The sequence below is a fragment of the Teleopsis dalmanni genome, chromosome X, assembly GCF_002237135.1.
Source record: "Teleopsis dalmanni isolate 2A chromosome X, ASM223713v2, whole genome shotgun sequence".
In the NCBI taxonomy this organism is placed as follows: Eukaryota; Metazoa; Arthropoda; class Insecta; order Diptera; family Diopsidae; genus Teleopsis; species Teleopsis dalmanni.
Window position 1 is genome coordinate 15,790,922 of NC_051848.1, and position 19,689 is coordinate 15,810,610.

The window sequence follows — 19,689 nt, forward strand, 5'->3', positions numbered from 1 at the left end:
TTGGTTTGAGAAGAATGTGGCCTTAGATTCCTTAATATTGTACCAAAGTCATTTTTTGTTTTAATAAATCTTTTAATGTTGTCTGTTCCTCTTCCTCTTCTTCGACTTCGTCGTCGTCTTCGTCGCCGTCTTCGTCTCCGTCTTTGTCTTATTGAAATGTCAATGGTGTTGAATATAATGTGTCATTGCAAATAATTTTATTCAAAAAAATGTGTTTATACATATATATATATATACACACGATACACAAAATACGGAGCACTAAGGTTATAACTTCATTAACACACACATACACACACATACATTTATTTATCTAGTTGTGTTGTAAACAGCAAGTACGCCAGTAGCACAAGCAAGTGCTTACATTGAAACAAGCAAGCAGGCAAGCAAGCCTGGCATTATTACAACACACTAACACACTGATACCTCCCATCCAATACTGTCGCCACTAAGTGGTTTTGTGAAGAGATAGACAGACGTCTTATCTCCGCACAATAATCATTATCATCGCCATTACTGTCGTAGCATTAATAATTAATAATATTAATGAAAGACAATTATCATTACTGCGGTGGCAAAGTCGTAAATTACTCGTGGAGAATATTTGATTAGTATTCATAGTTCTTACGCATTTTCCCTCTCTTCTCCGTTATTTTACTTAAACAAACTTACAAAAAAATGACAAACAAACGCAACGAAACGTATAAAACGCAAAAACGCAAAAATGAAAGTAAATAAATAAAATAACAAATTATAATTATGCTTAAAAAGCTACGAAATGGTTTTGTATTTTCAAAGAAAAATGTTTCATTAAATATTCCCGCCGCTGCATTTGCATTTTTATAAGTGGAAAGTGGAGAAATGAGATTTGTATAAGAAGTCATTATTCAGTAACGTTTATTCACAAAGCGGAAAATTTTTATATTTTCTTAATAATTTTCTGGTTCCATATTTTCATCCGCAAGCACTTACGCGGAATTTAACAAGTTTGAAATGTGGGCATCTCGTTTCATCTTGTTTTTTCCTCAGGTGAAGACAAGATGGTCTACATGACTTCAATCAATTTTTCCAGACATAATTACCGCACTGTATAGGTCTTGAAGAAGAACAAATTGATTGAAGTCGAGCGCATAAAAATTCAGCGGTTTCGCTGGCTTGCGAATGGAAGAAAGTGTTCCGGCTAAAAAGGTGTTTGACTCGGTGCCCGCATGTGGGAAAGATGATAGACGACGTCCGCATCTTCGGTGGAAGGACCAGGTGACCAACGAATTGGGGGCGCTCGGTATTACCAACTGGCGACAGCAAGCAACTTATCAGGCGAGTCATGTCTGTAATGGCCAACTAAGTGTACAGCGTGGTTTCAATTAGCGGTACTAAAGCAAAAATGTACATACATATGTGTCAACGCAACAAAAGCGTAAAGAAAAGTGAACTCGGTGTGAAAAAGATCTTCTTTGTCCAGCAAGTTGATACGAAAAAAAAAGTATCACTGTGTACATCACACAAATGTATCTTCGATTGAAGCAAGCTAACATTTGCTAAGAATAGGCAAGGTTGTGATATTATTTTCCATTAAATTTTCATCCATCCAATCGAATTTGCTTATTGACTCCGTTAGCTTCTTTCGAGGGTCAAAAAGTTTTAGTCACCCATTAACCCCTTATATAGTATAACCCTTTATAAGTTTTATTTCTGAGGATTTGTCTTTCTATTATTAATTATAATTTTTATTTTAAAAAAATTTCTGAACTCTTAGTGTTGGCTAAGTTTAATTTGTTTGTAAATCTATGGATATAATATATGGATAGAATATAATGAAGCTAACGTATTTGTTCAAGTATTTAAAATTATTTACAGAAATTAATTTTTTTTTCTTTTGGTGCAGTTTTATTATTTATTGATTTTCGTTCAAATTAATGAATGAATATTTTATTTTTTTTTTTATGTTTGTAATATTATTAATGCATTTCGTTAAGGGCAGAGTTTGTATTTAAATTTTTCACAGCACCACTCAGTCTTTGCCGTCTGCCGTAGTGCGGAAAGCAATAGCTATTCAATATTTCCGATATTAAAAATTCTCAATTACCGGAATTCTTTTGGCGTTTTTTTTTTGTTTTTTTTCTGTCACACATAGAATTTCCATAGCAATTCCGTAGTGCCCTACTTTGTGTAATTTTTACCTAATTTCGTTCGATATTAAAATAAATATAAAATTTTATTTAAAAATATTTTAGCAGAGAGTAGAAGCAGAAGCAGAAGCAGAGGCAGAGGCAGAGCCAAAGGCAGAAGGCAACCCTTCGTATGCAATTTCACTTCAAATTGAAATTACACAGTAAAATTTTACAGCCATCATTTGCATTAAATTGTCAACGTTAAAGGATTTATATGTACACATATCAGGGTACTAAGGACACTAAGCGAGCACACGCCAGCAACGCTCCCCGCGCGTTTCACATATGCAAATAACTGGTGCCGGCATTAAAATGAATTTCATAAATGCAAATTATGCTATAAAAATACAAAATTTGGTGCGTTTAAAAAATATTTTCCAACTCATATTTTTTATCATTATTTTTTGAATATTTTGGAATTTATTTTACTACCTTTTAGCGCGCGCACACACACACACGTGTGTATGTGTATGTGTGAACATATCCTGCCGGAAGTGTGACATTTCGCACCTTGGCTGCATGGCAACGCAATCATCAAAACTGACACGGCACTGGAGCTGTGACTGCGACTATAACTGTAACTGGTACTGATGCCACTGTCACTGTCACTGTCACTGTCACCGCCATTGCCACCGCCACTGTCATTGTCACCAATACTGGTTACTTTTTGCCGTTGCTGCTGCCGTTGCTGCCGCTGTTGCAGCGACGTTGTTGCTTTTATTGGGTGCAAAGGGGAAAAGATTTTTTCCACTTATGTGCGAGTAGTTGAAGTTTTTTTTTATCTTTATTATTTGTTTACACCTCTTTTTACATTTTGACACATTTTATTTTATTCTTTTTCCTCCCCACCATCACCACCACCACCACCACCATCACCATCTTCTCCTCTTTCTATATTTATTTATTTTTGCTATTTTTTGTCGTAAAAGGGAAATATTTTGCATAAAAATTATTGTAAGTACAACATAAAAATTCAATTTTCGTCGCGTTTTGGCATTTTTTGTTGTTGCTGTCGTTGTTGTCGTTGTTGCCGTTGTTGTTGTTCTCGTCACTTTTTTTTTTAATTTCCGGCAAAATCGCTTGAAGCGTGAAAAATTCAAAATTCATAGCTGAGCTGAGCTGAGCTGGAAAACGTTGATAATAATAGTCGAAGATTTTGTCACTGGATATAAAATTTGATGGAAATCATTTATACTAAATTTTGTCAAAAATTTAGTGAAAATTGATAAAAATAACATATTCAAACAGAAAAAAAAACATCATACTGTGAAAGACCGCGAATCACACAATATTGTACAATAGAACTCCCGCCCTTCAACGGGAGGGAGAACGCCATTCCGGTAGAATGGTGCTGAAGTGGTTTGCGAAATTTCGGTATGGCTCCTATGTTCTGTGTAAGTCAATAAAATCGAAAATTTGATTCAGTGAAATATGCTTAAATGTACACCTCCACAACTGTTACTTTGACATTATTTCTCTCGTCGTTGAAGCGTAGCGAGTGCAAGGATTTAATGGTAGCAAATTTCATTTCATATAAAAGGCAATAGAAAATTTTTTATTAAATTTATTATGAAAGCGAGATTGCACTTAAATGGCCTGACTCAATTACCTGTACTGATGCCACTTTGATTATCAGTAATGGTGCTTTTGATAGCTGGTATATTCAGACATATTGACTAAACACATCAAAATGATTGAATTTTCACCGGGACGCACACACATACGCACCTACATATAAATCTATTATAAACAGTGAGGTGTAAAAGAACAGTCAAATGCATGATCGGACGCATTTTATATAACAGTAAAATTAGGTTAAATTAAAGTGCCTATTAATAAATCAAGGTTTATGTCAAGGTTACACTTATTGCAAATGAGTCGTCTTGATTTCGCTTATATTATAACACAAAGCACGGATCCTTTGACTTCAAAAGCCATCTATAAAGTTTTTATTTTCGTTAAGAAAACTAGATCGGTGGTCAGAGATCTGTTAACAGCAGGATATTTAATAGAATATGATGCAAATATTGCACTAGTTCTATAAACAGAGCGTATTAGATTTATTTAGCATTAACATTTGTCTGTGAGAAGATCCTTTGGAAGTAAGTGTCGTGTCAATGATTCTGACGTGTCAATGATTCTGCAGTTTGGAGCTGTTAGGAACAGCAGCATAAATTAAAAAATATGTTTCAAATATTGCACCTGTCCATAAACATTTGTCTATTAGAAGTTCCTTTGAACTCCTTAGGTGCCGTGTCAATCCCTCTGAGACCAGTTTGAAGCTGTTAGAGTGAGATAAATAGCACTTTTTGCATCGGTATATAACAATGATCCACCATTTCACTTCAAAGTCAAATCTGTAGTTTACAAAAGTGCATTTCTAATCTGAAAAACATAAGGAAATGAACTGTTAAAATATTTTTCTTTCGTGCTTCATGAATAAAGTGAATAAACACAAATATTTAATTCGTTTAGTTCCTATACCAACACCAAAACCATTTATTTCAACTTTGTAAACAAAATAAACAGATTTAAATGACCAATTTTCGAAAACCAAACAAAACTAAATATTTAAAATTTGCATTAGTCTCTGACAGAGTAAAATACAATGTGTGTGTGTACATGAGTTCAACTCCAAAAAACCAAATGAGCAACCATACCCGCATCCACATTTCGAGCTGCTTCCGCATCCGCATCCGCATCCCCGCCGCAATAGCACCTGGCCTATTCATTTTCCTGAATTTTTCCGAATGCCACAAAATAAATAAAACGCAATTCGGTGCGAAAAGTTTGTCTCCAACTCATTTGCGGCTCAAAGCTATTGTTTTACAACACACATACCTCCTACACACACACACACACACACACACACACACACATAAGGTGAAACTGAAGCTGAAGCTGAAACGTTCCCAGCTAAATATAGATAAATGGATCTGCTCCGCTGCTGCTCTCTATGCAGGCCGCAATCTGAAAAGTTTTTCTTTATTTGCCAATAACAGAAATCGGATTTATATGTTAGAAGAAAAAATGCTAAATAAATGAACAAAAAACAAGCTAACAATTATAATGAAAATAATCATTAAACTTTGTTGAAAACTTTTTTCTATTGCGTGTGTTGTTATTGTTGTTTTTGTTTTTTATTAAGAGACACACAGAGAGAGAGAGAGAGAGAGAAGAACAGCATTAACATTTTTAACAAATTTTTCCTACTTAAATAGCACTTGTTTTTGTTGCTGACGCTTTTGTTTCTTTGCTGCTAACGCTATTTCTGTTACCCAAACTGATAATGTAACTTAATTTGCTAATGACAATAAAACACAACAACAACGCTACAACAACGCAACAGCAACAATAACTGTGATAACTACACCAACAACACAATATGTGCTTTCATACCAAATAAAATAAATTCACTAATTGTTATTGCTGAACTAATCTAATCTAAAAGTTGTAAACAGTTTTGCTTGTATTGTCGTTTCTTTTGCTTTTCTACTTTTCGCTTTAATGAGTGTATGTGTGTGTGTGTGTGTGTGTGTGTGTGTTTATTTATTTTGTTATAGCAACAATATCATTTACATGGTGTGGTCACTGTTATTATTGTTGCTGCAGTTGTTGTTGTTGTTGTTGGCTTAACTTACTGTGTTCATATTAAGCCCGCTTTTATATAAGTTTTTGGTTTTACTTTACTTTCGTTTTTCTGTTTGCTTGCCTGTTTTTCCTTTCTTTGTATCTTTTTCTAGCTTTGCTAGAAATTTTTTTGTTTTTTTTTTCGGAAGAAACTTTTTGATGGGATATCATGTCGCTAGGGGAACAATTGACTTTTGAACTATCAGATTTTTTTCCAAATTTTTATTTCTCGCTTTTTGTTTGTTGATAAAACTAAATTAGTGAATTTATTTATTTATGCATGAAGAAGATATTTTATCTGATTTGCATCACAAATCTGATTTGAAAAAAAATGCCGAATAATGTTTGAGATCACAATCCGTGCCGTCAAAAGTAAATCAAAGAATTTTCAATATTTTACAGTCGAACCCACTGGAATAAAAAGACATTCTAAAGATAGTTGAAAAAAAGGTTTTCCTTTTTAGTGGACCCTGGTATGAAAAAGACCACATCTAGACCATTAAGGTCCATTGCGATACCAGATCAGAGTCTTGTTTGTAGCGATTGTGTGCATCATTTACGATGCACGTTTTATTAGCGAATTTTATTAGAATTTCAACAGAAACGTCAGGTATGTGCTCCAGTCCGGTAAAATTGATAGCCCTTAAGTATTTTTGTCGAATTCTCGAGAGAGCCGAGCAGTTACACAGCAGATGCTCCAGAGTTTCCTCTGCAACCGGCTCGTTGCATTTCCTACAAGCATCGTGACCAGCACTCGTTTGCTTATATTTTTAATTTTTGAGATATGAGCCGGTCTTCTGAATAAAAACAAGCCGCGATCAACGAATGAGGACCTCCAGAACTGGCATAGCAATAGTATTTTACCAATTTCAGTTTTTTTTTATTTTTTTTGTCCAATTGTCTAACAAATCTGTAGCTGTTTGTAATTTGGCTATTGTTTCTTCAGCGGAGTCAGCAATCGCCAAAATTGCAGTATCATCTGCAAATATTGCAATTTTACTTTCAGGTGTTATTGGCAAGTCCATAGTAAAAAAGAGATGTAGTAGTGGACCGAGTACACTTCTCTGAGGTACATCAGATTTTATCGCAGATAGATTTGTTAAACAGTGTTCGTGTTTTACATAAAAAACCTCGTCGTAATGTAAGATTTCAAATTCACATATTATGTTTCTAGTTTATTCAGAAGACCTTTATACCAGACGTTGTTGAAAACCTGTGCGGCATTGAAGAATACGACACAACACACGTTTTTACCTTCAATAGCCCTATTAATTTCATTGACAATGCGGTGTACTGCCTTGAAAACCAAATTGATGGTTTGGTATTAGCTTTTTGGATTCTATTATAAACATTAGTCTCTTTTAAAATAGCTTTTCGAAAAGCTGTTTCAATTTGGTAAAATTGAAATAGGTGAATTGACGATATGCATTCTAGCTGCTTGCCCGGTGTTTGAATCATTTTCACCTCTGCGATCTTCCATACGCTAGGAATATACTTTAGATTTATTGATGCATTGAATTGCATTAAAAATTTGCTAATTTCAGTGAAACTTAGTAATGAAATAATGCTTATTGATTTATTAAGGCAATTTAAAACTATACTTACTTATAAAACTAATCTTTTGTTTAATCTAAATTTAATGATAATTTTGATAACTATTTTTTTTGAAAATAAATAATGATTCCAGTAAACGAATGAAGACTGATAAGCTATGAGTTTATAGTAACTTAAACGGACAATATACAAGGCCTTATGAATTATATGATTAGAGTATTTAAGATAAGTTCAGTTTTTTTCAAATTAAATTGAGTTTATGTACCGAATATTGCTATTTAAAGTCAATTTTTAGTATAAAGTAGTTAACAATTTCCGAGAATTCATTTTATTTTAGACTATTACTAACGATCGCAATTAATTAAATGAATTTTTCTTGAACTTAACTTCATATTTTTTTGCTCTCATTGAACTCGAAATTAAACTCTAGAATCAAAGCTTGTTAGAAGTATATTTTACAGCCCCGTTTTATAACAACGACGGCAATGTTTTTAGTAAAAAACCTAAGACTTACCTCAGATAGTGTCTGAGTGGAGTGAATCTTTTCATTCAAATTAAAAACTAATAAAATAATTTGAAAGAGTTTTGTTCAATCTCATAAAATGATTATTGAAGGCGATCTTCTAATAAATTTGTTAAAAATATGAGTCATATGATTCAGAGATATATAATATCTTTGAATTTCTTTAAAACTAAAAACTATAAGATGGACTCTTTCACATTTTTGCCAAACTTGATGCATTTGTAAGAATACTAATTGTTTGCAGTGACCTAAGGAACAATAAAATGAATGAACAATAAAAAGATTCTTAGACGAAACGATTGAAGCTATATCTTTTGTCCAAGGAGCAATATGTCATGGCACTTAGATTTATTAGATTTGACAATGAACACACTTTTATAGAACTGGTATAGCTAGATACTTCAATATTTCTCAATATAGCACAATACCGAATAGAAGCTTGGAGAGAATATACTAGTCACACAAATGTATCACCGTTGATTAGTAATCGTCCAAACTATTGGATTGAAACATCGAAAAAATAATATTGTACAATTTAAATAGATTGTTCCTACCTGATAATAGTAAGACTAACTAGTTTCTCCACCTTAATCGATTTGGATAGGATAACCAACTGTCAAAAACAGCTTTTTCAATAATACTGATAGACTGTTACAGATTTTGTAAGAAATATCAGAAGAATATTATTCATCTGTACTGCTCAAGTTCGAAGAATAACTTTCAATGATGTGATTATTTGGCACTTATTGTATGAAATCTGGATCTGAAAAACTGAATGTTTATTTATATAAATCACATTTTCCATTTCCTAGTGCTATAGATATTGTGTATTTCAATATAATATTATTGCTTTCATACCATCTTTACTAAATATTTATATTGCTCTATAGCTTCAATAATATTTCATCAAGTTGTTAATAAACTCACCACTTTGAAATGTGGTGAATACTCATTAAATTTTTATTAAAACAATATTTTGGAATAAAATAAAAAAATTTAAATTTATTTTCAGTGAAAAAATGTCTTTGGATACTGAACAAGAAGATCTTACAAACGCAAATATAAATAATGAACCTCCCAATGATTTTGTGGGATTAGGTACTCCTGAACATACAAGTTCTATAAGTCCTGATGATGGGAATGATTTGGCGCTTGTCCTAAGAAACAACAACAACAATCGAAGTGACACCAGTATTGATACTGGAAATGAGTTTTCCAAGAGTGAACCAGATCCTGATAATATAAAAATGTTTGTGGGTCAAATTCCGAAGTCTTGGGATGAGCCACAATTGCGGAAAATGTTTGAACAATACGGACGTGTGCATACTTTAAATGTCCTGCGTGACAAAGTAACGTCGGTGAGCAGAGGTAAGTTAGATAAAACAGAGGAAATCTTTAATGTTAATATTATTAATAAGAATAAAATAAAATAGAATGATATGTGCTATCATTAAACTAAATAGAGAGGGTTGAATAAAAACAATATCACATAAAGCCACTGCTATTCCCACGCGCAATTACGGGGACCACCTTACTGTTAAGCTTCTATGCAGTAAAGTGGTTGATTTTTATTATTATTATTTATTTTTCCAGTACTCTGGTTAAGTTGCGAAACCCTTTTCACAATTTTACAACTTAGCCTAGTAAAATAGTACGCAAGAATGCTTCAAAGTGCATAAACGTATTAGACCAAATATGGGCAATTTACTTTCAATGTTCTAAAACCTTTTAAGCAATGCCTCAGGTTAACTCACTTATGCCGAGTGTCGAACGCACAAACTTTTAAATGGCTAATATCTTTAAAGCCCAAACTTTGTCAAAATTATTATTGGTACAGTACAAAAACTATTCACATTAACATTGATAATGGCAATTGCATAGGGATGCCTACGACAAGTGGGGCAACATGCAGAGTTATATGGGAATATGGGAAGGGCAAAGTAACAATAGCAGGTTCAGGTTTGACCTGTCGATTTAAAAACAACATTACATTTTATATTATTATTATTGCTCGCACACATCCACGAATTTACCTATGCTAATGTAAATAGTTTGGGTTCTACGAAATGTATTTATGAGCTCGGCAAACCTTTTGCTCCTATAAGCATATGTAGCTGTACACACGTATCCACTTCCTAACACTATTGCAATATAATCAAAGTTACAAACATAAAGAAATATTATTATGTTGATATACCCAGAACAAGTTAAAAGTAATTTGGCCTGAGCAGATATGAAATGCTTCAAAAACAACAACACAAAACACTAAAAACGGAGTGAAATGCTAATATAAAGAAATCGAGTCACGTACAGACGGTCCTGGAAACTGTATAATATGTACTTTGTACATGGAAAACACCGAATGCAAGACATAATAGATTTATATGCGGAGAATGTTATTATATATATTAGAAATTATTATTAAGCGGGCGAGAAATATTGCCTGAAGTCTTCGTAGAAGAACTATTCAGAAGTCGATGTATTAACGCTGCAGTACATTAGTGCCTCTTGGACTACTTGTGTAAAATTTAACTAGCAAATTATAATATTTTGTAAATTGACACAACTAGTCTTAACGGATTTTACACTTATTCCATTATATATAATTCAGTTTACAAATACTTTTAGAAATAAAATACAGAACTTTTTATATCCGTGTCGTCGACTAGTTGTTTTCTAGTTGTAGATCTGTTTGCTTCCAACCATTTGTATATTATATATATACTCATTTATATATTATTATATATATTATTATATATTATATATTATAAGATTTAATTCAATATAAAATAATCGTAAATAGCTTGAGAAAGAACCAGTGAAATTAATGACACTCTGTCTTGATAATTATGCAACTGATGACCCATACGTTGTCTTGGAATTGTAGTTCGTTTTTTCTGTTAAATGCTATGAGTTTTATATCAAATCAACACTACCGATGTAAGAGTAACATCGCTTACCATATAAATTGTACCAGCTACATACCAGGAGTCTATATAAATCGAAATTTTTCCAGAAATTTCACTGCCATCATTTACTTTAAACTGTTTTATTCGGTATTATTTCTTATTTTGAGTTTTTTTGTCTCGTTCAACTATAATTCATATTTTATCTACAATCAAACATGTGTAAACTGAAATAAAATTGTTCAGTTAATTTCTTTCGCCCTTAAACAATAACTTATAAGCGTAAGCTTGTGAAAAACTTTGTATGCGTCCAAATTGAATGTAGCTCCTTGAGAAAAAAATTGTATTGCAAATATTTGCAGGCAACATAGTTTAGCAAGTTTAGTTGGCCAAATAGAATCGAAAAAGTTTTAACCATTATTGTATGCATATTAAGCAAATATTTGACTGAATACGTCAGTTAGAGGTTCATTACTATGCAGATACTTCCAACAGAGATGCCATGTAATTATTGCTGTAAGCACAGGTGTAAAGACCGAAATTCCTTTATGACTCTCGAATGAATTTTTACCGAGGAATTCGTTTCGAATATTTTAGAAATTATTTTAATATCAGTGGCCAGAACTTAAGTTATTTCCCTTGGAGCACATCAAAGTTAATGGCAAAGGGCTGTATATTTGAATTGAATTGAAAGAGGTTACCACAAGTTTAGGTGCATTTCAATATACGAAACCAACCATTTCGAGGAAACCCACAATCAGCGTTAAGAGTTGTAATAATTAAGAGTTAAGAGTAAATAAACAATGAATTAATTATTAATATATTAAGTTCAGAATTAGCAGATATAATTTATTAAACTATTTATTAATTAAGGTGACTGTAATAAACTTATTTTTTTACCTTTTATAATCGAATTTAATTAATTTCATTCTATTAAGACTAAATTCGTATAGATGTATCTTGAGATATTTAGAAATTGATCGTAAATATATTATAAAAGAAAATTCAGTTTATTGTATATCAACGGATGCAAACTGCAGATTCTATGAAGAGAATGAGGAGTTGGCCACTCATGTGCAGTTAGAATGCTCTGTACTATTGCACATGCGGAATAGACTCCTGGGAGTGTATATTCTTACGGAAGAGGCAATAAAACTCTGTAAAGTAGGTTTTTATTGACGCAACAGGGCTTAGGGACTTACTCTAAGCCCAGAAGGAGGCACAATGGACCCGATGGTCGCAGTGCCACATCCCCTAATAATAATAATAGTATAAATAAACTGAAATTTCTCCAAATTAATCACAATTTAATAGAAATTCAAATTGATTATGATTTTGATTGAATCGTTAAGATACTTTCGTAAGTAAGTAACGATTGCAACATTGATTTATATCGCAACTTTTAACATGCAACTAGAATAAATTCGAGAGTTTTTACAAAGCAAAGTTCTACATTGATTTTTTAGTAAAATTGCATGGATAGGGCTTAGTCGGATCTAGAGTTCCATGCATAAGCAATATTACACGCAAAATTTAAGATGCTCACGAAAATCTGTATTTTAATCAATAGTGTATTGATAAAATTTAGTTAATAAGAATATATATTAAAGAATTGATAAATTACTTACTTATTTACTTACTTTAATGGCTACAACAACCCTGCAGTCTCGTACATCAAGTGTTGTGTTCACTCAACCTGATCACTTCATCAGAGACATAGTTAACCTCTACGTTAACCCTAACTAACTAACTACCTTTAGGGATAGAGCATCGTCATCTATTCTCAAAACATGAAAAAACCAGTGAAGCCACTGGATATTACTTTGCTAAATTATATGCACTAATTAATATGTGTGCATATATTAAAGATACTACCTCAACTATTATATATATTTTACGAACTAAACAAATTTAGATGGATCGATCAAAAGAAGAATAACTGTATATATTAAGTCTGTATATACTGTCTGTATATAAAGAAGAATTATTTAAAAATAAAAATGTTTTGATCAGAACTCCATTTATATCTCTCTGGAAGGTACAGGTATTTTTTATTATATCCGAATGTTTTATGTTTAAGTTATAATTTGACTTAAGTCAAGTAGTGTAGTAGTGTAAACGTCTGATTCGTTCTTAGGTAGTGAATATGATTGTCTGTACTTATGCTTAAGCATTAATGCATGATATGCCGCTGGTCCTTAAACGTTTAATAGTGCCTGTCCGCAAACATAAGTTGTCTTGAAACTTTTTGTCAATGTCATTTCATATTATTATGTTTATACACTTATATTTGTAAAAGTTAATTGCTCGAAAAATAATGGCATAGAGTATCTACACATTTAATATCTTAATTATATTCAACATTAAATTTAAAAAATAGTATTTTGGCAAAATTGTAAGTATTAAATTGCATGCCGCTAAGCAAATATCCAAAACTTAATCAAACGCTTGTATCCTTTCCTGTATTTTACATAATAGTTTACATAGTTTATTATGTATTTTAATAAAATTAAAAGTATTTTGTCGATTTGTGTATGTTTTGTTTCTGATACATGTATTTTGTTTCTTTTTGCTTCTATTTTTCTCTGTATACAGGGTGCTGTTTCGTTACGTACTACACACGCAAGGCCGCTTTGAAGGCACAAGATGCCTTGCATAACATAAAAACCTTAGAAGGGGTAAGTAGCAGCTGCTTATTACTATATATCATATGAGTACACATAATATTGTATCTATTTATCTACTTACTTACAAACACATACGAGTAATGTGTCGCAGTCAATGTGACAGTTACGTGTAGTTATCTAGGCACATGCTAATCCCCCATACACCGCTCATCAATGCTGTGTCCTATGTTACTATCTGTGCATCCTCATGTCTCCGACAACACTGAATGTCTGTTATCATTTAGTTAGTGAACATAGCATGGATAATGCTGTTAATTTTGTTAACTGTTTAATCCAATTTAATCCAAATTGCTTTTTGAATTTCTGTAAATAATTAACTTTTTAATTAAATTTATATATATACGCATATAGATATCTATTTTTGTAACCGTAACTCCTGAATAAATTGTATCAATAAGCGCCGAAGTACAATGATTGCATTCTTGCCGCTTTGCGTCAAATGCATACTTGCGTTTCTCCGTTCCAGTTAAACGCAAGCATGTTAAGGCAAATAACTGCAAAGAGTGCGATGACTGCGATGAATGCGATAAATGCGATGAATGCGACGAATGCGATGCGTGATTATGGAACACGCAAGCAAACGAAAGAAATTGTTCAAACATTCTTTCCGTTTCTTGCGTTCGAAATACCACTTTAATAGTATTAATTAAAGAAATTCTACTATTTGGATGGATTAGAAATTTTCATTTATTCAATTTTACAATAAAATTTTTTGATAATGTATTATATTATAATGAACAGAAATGAATAGTTTATGTTATATTAAATTTTAAGAATTCCATATTACTGAACAACAAAAGAAGCAAAGAACCTTTGACGCAAAAACGCTTAAACGCAAGAACACAAATACGGAATCAATGACACCTAAAAATTTTATCAAGATTGTAGAGAGCAGTGGCAGATGTATGTACTTCAGAAAGAAAGTTTATTTATAAGAAAGAATTAAATTGCTAATTATAAGTATTACTTTTGGGTATTTGAAAATCAAAAAACTACTTTAGGTACATAGTACAAGCATAAAAGAAATATTAATAATAATATTTAAATAACAATAATAATATAAATAAAAATATTAAGTGACTAAGTTCGTGAAAACCACTGAGTTCTTGACTATTCTTGACTAACTACTGAGTGCTTAATTTGCATATCGAACCCGTTAAACCATGCATCGTCAGATTTATCGAAGCTACGTTCCATAGACGCTGGGAAAATCATACTTCTTTTTTCTTCTTTCAATGCTCTTTTTGGACGAAACTGATGTCTTTCGGCAGTCAGTCATGATCTTATGAACGGACTCAAATGGCATGTTCTTTGTTTGATCCAACTGTGTGTAGGATTTTATTACTTTCATCGTTCGTAGCTATTGAAAGCCGCACAACTATCATGTCCCGGCCTAAATCGTTTATACCGTTCATACGTACGGTATTATTTCAAACGGACAAAAAATTGGAAAGAGTGTAATGGGTATGGAACTGAACGAAACGTGTGTTAAAAAATTGTACATATTAACTTATATATGAAGAATATATCTTTACTTGTAATGACAAATTATTTAATTTTAATGGGGAATAGAAATTTTTATGCCACTTTCTTATAATATTTTAATTATAATATCCGAGTTTGCAAAATATTTCGCTATTCAGAGAATAGGATAACTTCACATTACAAAGAGTTCACTTCTGTGAAAACTTTAAGCATTGCTCGAGGAGTTAGTTATAGGAATAAAGAAAAAATATATTTGAGAAAGAAGTATTGTTGCATATCTCAACAAGCGCCTTTTTTTTAGAGCTCTTACAGCACTCACCGTATACTTTTAATTTAATTTTCTAACACTTCTACATTTACATAGAACAACCTCTTTTCCGTCTCTTGAACAATCCCCCACTTTTATAAAAAAATTATGTAAATGCAATGAAAGCACTTATTCGAATCGTTTTTCAATGCGATTTGATGAGCACATCAAGTTAACAAAAGATGGGCTCAGTGGATAGCAGCACAGCTTCCATTGCATTGGCGGAAATTAAAGTTGAAAGTTCCCCCTACTCCACTCCATTATTTTTTCCATTCAATCCTTCATTTAATACAAAATTCCTTTATTTTTTCTTCCTTTCAACTGATAATGAATGTAAAATGAAAGGGTCAAAAGTACGTATAAGTATAAGTTTACATGGACATATTCAGAGAGCAGGGCAACTAGTACTTCAAACCCTTTCAGCTTTCAGTTGCTTCTTTCTCCCCTATGCCTTTCACCTATTCACTTCTTTAGTTCTTGTTCCTTTTTATTTATATGTTTTTTATGCACTTCCTCATTTAAAATGCATTACTTTGATTTCAATTAACTTTTTATTTGATAATAGTTTCCATTTGCCACTTATTGGAGTCTTGCATAGTATCGAGCACTCCCCCTCAATTTGTTTTGTTCCTCTTGACGTTGTGGGTTGTGAGTTGAATAAAGTACCGAACTTGGAGTTCTTCAAACTGAAATGTACTTATTGATTGTAATTATTGAGAATAACTTAGTTGAGATGAAAGAAATGATTATTAGATAATAGACATTGATGCATTTGGAAAAATGCGGAGGGTCGTTGATATTTTGTGCTCTTTAATATAAGCTAAATATATCCGGAAAGTAAAAATGCAGTTGATATAGTAATAAAGAGTATCTATACAAATATTACACAAAATTGAAAAGCTGTATGGCTCGCTGCGATGGCTTTTCATCTCAGTTTTATGGTTGGTACAGGAGAGAAATTGTAAGAGTCAAATTTAGAAGAGATTCAGTATATGAGAGGAAAATTTAAGTAATTCAAATACTTAGGTACAGAAAAATAATTGTTGATTGGTTAATCAAATTCGGCAAAATACTTGACATTTAGGTAGAAGGATTCAGTGAATGGGTGGGCTGCTGAACTTTAGTAAATGTTATGAACTTCTATTTCTATTTCTACTTTTATTTTAATCCTATATTTTGACTACCATCGATGGTCATCTGCAGGGAATTGTTAAAGTACATAAAGAAATAAAAAAAACAAAATATTTCCGTACATACTTTAATAATTCCCTGAAGATGGCTATCGATGCTAGTTTACTTTTTTATACAATCTGATAAAATACACTATAAAAATGTTTGGTTATAAAAAATAAATAATATTACTATATTTATATGAAACTTATCAAGTTTTTGAGTTATAGAGAGACTGAAAAATCTGAATTCATATCCAAATTTGCGGATTGAAAATGTGTAAATAATTTAATGACAGTTGATTGTAAGAGTTAAGTTACTTACCTTTTAGCAACACATATCTTTTAAGATTTGTATTATTATTATTGAAAAAAAGAGATCGTGCACTGCGACCGATCTATTGTGCCCCTTAGTCGGAGGAGAGTGTGTCTCCAAGTCTGATTTCTTTAACGGAAGACAGAGGATAGAGCCTATCTTTCCTAGTCGTGAATCCTTATAATTCATGAAATACCCTCCTAGGTGTTTCTACTGGTAGTGCATCAGTGCTGGGCACTCTCCAAGCACGTGGTATGTAGTTACTCTCTCTTTTCTACAGTATCTCAGTCTGAGTTGGATTGAGTTCCTAACTTCGATAGGTGATTATCTTTATCTTTTTAGATAAAATCTACCAATTTTTTTTGGAAATTTTATTCGTCTTTCCTAAGCAAGAACTTTTAATACAAAACAAATTTGCATAGTTATGGAATGTGAAGGATATACCTTCTGCTCAAAAAGTATTTGGATTTTGTTGTTTGTTAACTACTCCTTAAGTAATAGACCTTTTTTGTTATGTTGGTACACCCTTTCTTGACATATGGTACAAATTTGAGCGCCATGTGTCAATTAGTTTGTTTACAGCAGCTGTTAATGTGAGACTACCTCAAGTGCATTTAGCGATTATTACTATGGAAAATTCTTGTTATACGCGATTTTTTGACCAAACACGGCACCACTGTCATCGCTCAGGCACCATATTCGCCAGATCTGGATCCGTGCGACTTTTTCCTGTTTCCGAAACTCAAATTGCCTCTTCGTGGTAAGCGTTTTGAGTCGATTGAATCGGTAAAATAGAATTCGCTGAAGGAACTAAAAGCCATACCTTCATGGGCCTAGGAAAAGTGTATGGAAAATTGGGTTAAGCGTTGGCATATGTGTATCGCTTCAGAAGGAGCAAATTTGGAAGGAGATAAAATAAATTTGGAATAAAATTTAAATTTGTGTGTTTTATTTACAAAATCCGAATACTTTTTGAGCAGAAGATATAAATACAAAAAATTTCAAATACTTGTTTCGCACTAAATTGAATTTGCTTTAATAGTAGGTCCAATAGTACATAACATATTTCCATTGTTTTGATTATTTCTTGTATTACAGTTGAGTGTACATCTGCTTTTTAATCTACTCGTTTATAAATATGCAAATAAATGCTTTTTCGTGCTCCTAAATATATGCTATAAATAAAAATAGTTTGCGGAGGAGAATAAATTTTTTTGTTATAGAAAGAAATTGATTTAAATGAATGCGAAAGTAGTTGAGTTTTAGATTGCAATTGAACTTTAAGCCGCGGGCGGACAATGTGGACTCTAACCAGACTCGTTTTTTTCGTGTACATGTACGAATGTGAACACATTTCCGCAATTAGCTGGCAAAACAATGTTAAGATATTAAATATATGCAGCATTTGTAGAAATCCTTCTATCACACCGACAAAACCTTTCAAAATATCATTCACACCGTACGCACACTGTGAATAAAGGCGCTGCGACAACAGCAAAAGGAAGGTGACAACAAAATTTAAATCCGAACTAAAACTATTAAAACAATACAAAACACTTATGCACAAACGAAGCACAAGCGAGCACATGACACAGTAGCCTCAGCAGAGCAAAAACAGAGCACAAAGAACTTAAACAGAGCAGAAACAGAGCAGAAGCACATGTTAATTTCCCTGTCGTACAATTAAGTGCTTACGAATGCGGCGCTCGCTTATAGCTCTGCTGGCCATGCCTATTGTTAACAGTTATAATACCATGCAGTAATTCAAGAACTCTAGTTTCGTTCCATTCTGTAGTGTTCTGTTGTGTTTGGCTATGTTCGGTTGTGTTTGCACCTGTTTGTGGTATGGGCAAGTGAATGTTTTTGGTCTTTTAAAGACCAAGTGTGTATGTCATGTTTACGGATCGATTATTTCAGGTAAATTAAGTAGCTCCCCGCAAAATCACCGACACAAAATCGCATCCAAACTGAAAATGCATTAAAGGATGAAATCCAGCAACGCTCATGCAAATGCTTACGGACTAAAAGTTCACACTATACCAACAACAAGCGCAACGCGACTGTCACACATGTGATCATTATTTCGACAATTAAATGCAATGCGCACCCTACTCAGCCGCCTACGCCGGGCTGAGTGAGAGGGGCGCGACGTATGCCGCCTGCCAGCACTAACAGCTCTTGTTCCTGTTAAAATTTTCGTCTTTATTGTATAGATTTTCCATTAGTTTTTCAAAGTTGTAAAGTGCGTGCGTGTGTGTGTGTGTGTGTGTGCAACTAAGTATTCATATGCGTATGTGTGAGTGTTCTTCTCATGCGTGCTTACATTGCATATCAATATGTGTTCACAATATGTGTGCTTGACCCATTTAATATGTTAGCAGTGAGCGCTGTCTGTACTCAATTCGATCCACTAATTGGCTGTTGATTGCACGCAACCATAGACGTCTACGCGCTATGTTACGGGGAACACCAAGAACAACAACAACCATAAGATTTGATTTTAGTCGGCATAAAAAAAATAATATGAAAGGGAAAGTCCCATCAATAACTTGTAAAAGTTATTTGTTTTCATGTTCCTCATTAAATACATATTCTATAATGAGTGCATTCCGAAAGATAGTTTCACTTCATATACTCAGTGAATAAAAGTTACGTCCTTGGAGTATTGAATATGTTGATAAAATGGTGGGAGTGGTGACATAATTATCAATTAAAATCTATCGCTTCCAACTTTAAGAGTGATGAGAGGGCCAGGGGTCGAAGCAGATTTATAAGACCTAAGAACTTTTAGGAGTCTTGGTCCTTTTGCTCACCACTCAGCGAATTTTATAGCGGGTTTGTTGAGAAAAATAACATCAGGTTATTGTGCCTCTACTTATAAACATGAGAATAAGTAATTAAGATATCATTTCATTCTAACTAAAACATACTAAAAAGTTTC

The 19,689-nt window shown here is 32.8% G+C and overlaps 1 protein-coding gene across 2 annotated transcripts in view; it reads left to right on the plus strand.

Annotated features, from left to right (window-relative positions):
• Positions 1–19,689, plus strand: part of LOC119687227 (CUGBP Elav-like family member 2) — a 148,844-nt gene that overhangs the window by 9,696 nt on the left and 119,459 nt on the right. For both annotated transcript variants that reach the window (XM_038101483.1, XM_038101482.1), the window contains exons 2-3: positions 8,891–9,246; positions 13,380–13,462. In XM_038101483.1, the coding sequence (XP_037957411.1) occupies positions 8,891–9,246; positions 13,380–13,462 (439 nt within the window). The remainder of the gene's footprint in view (positions 1–8,890; positions 9,247–13,379; positions 13,463–19,689) is intronic.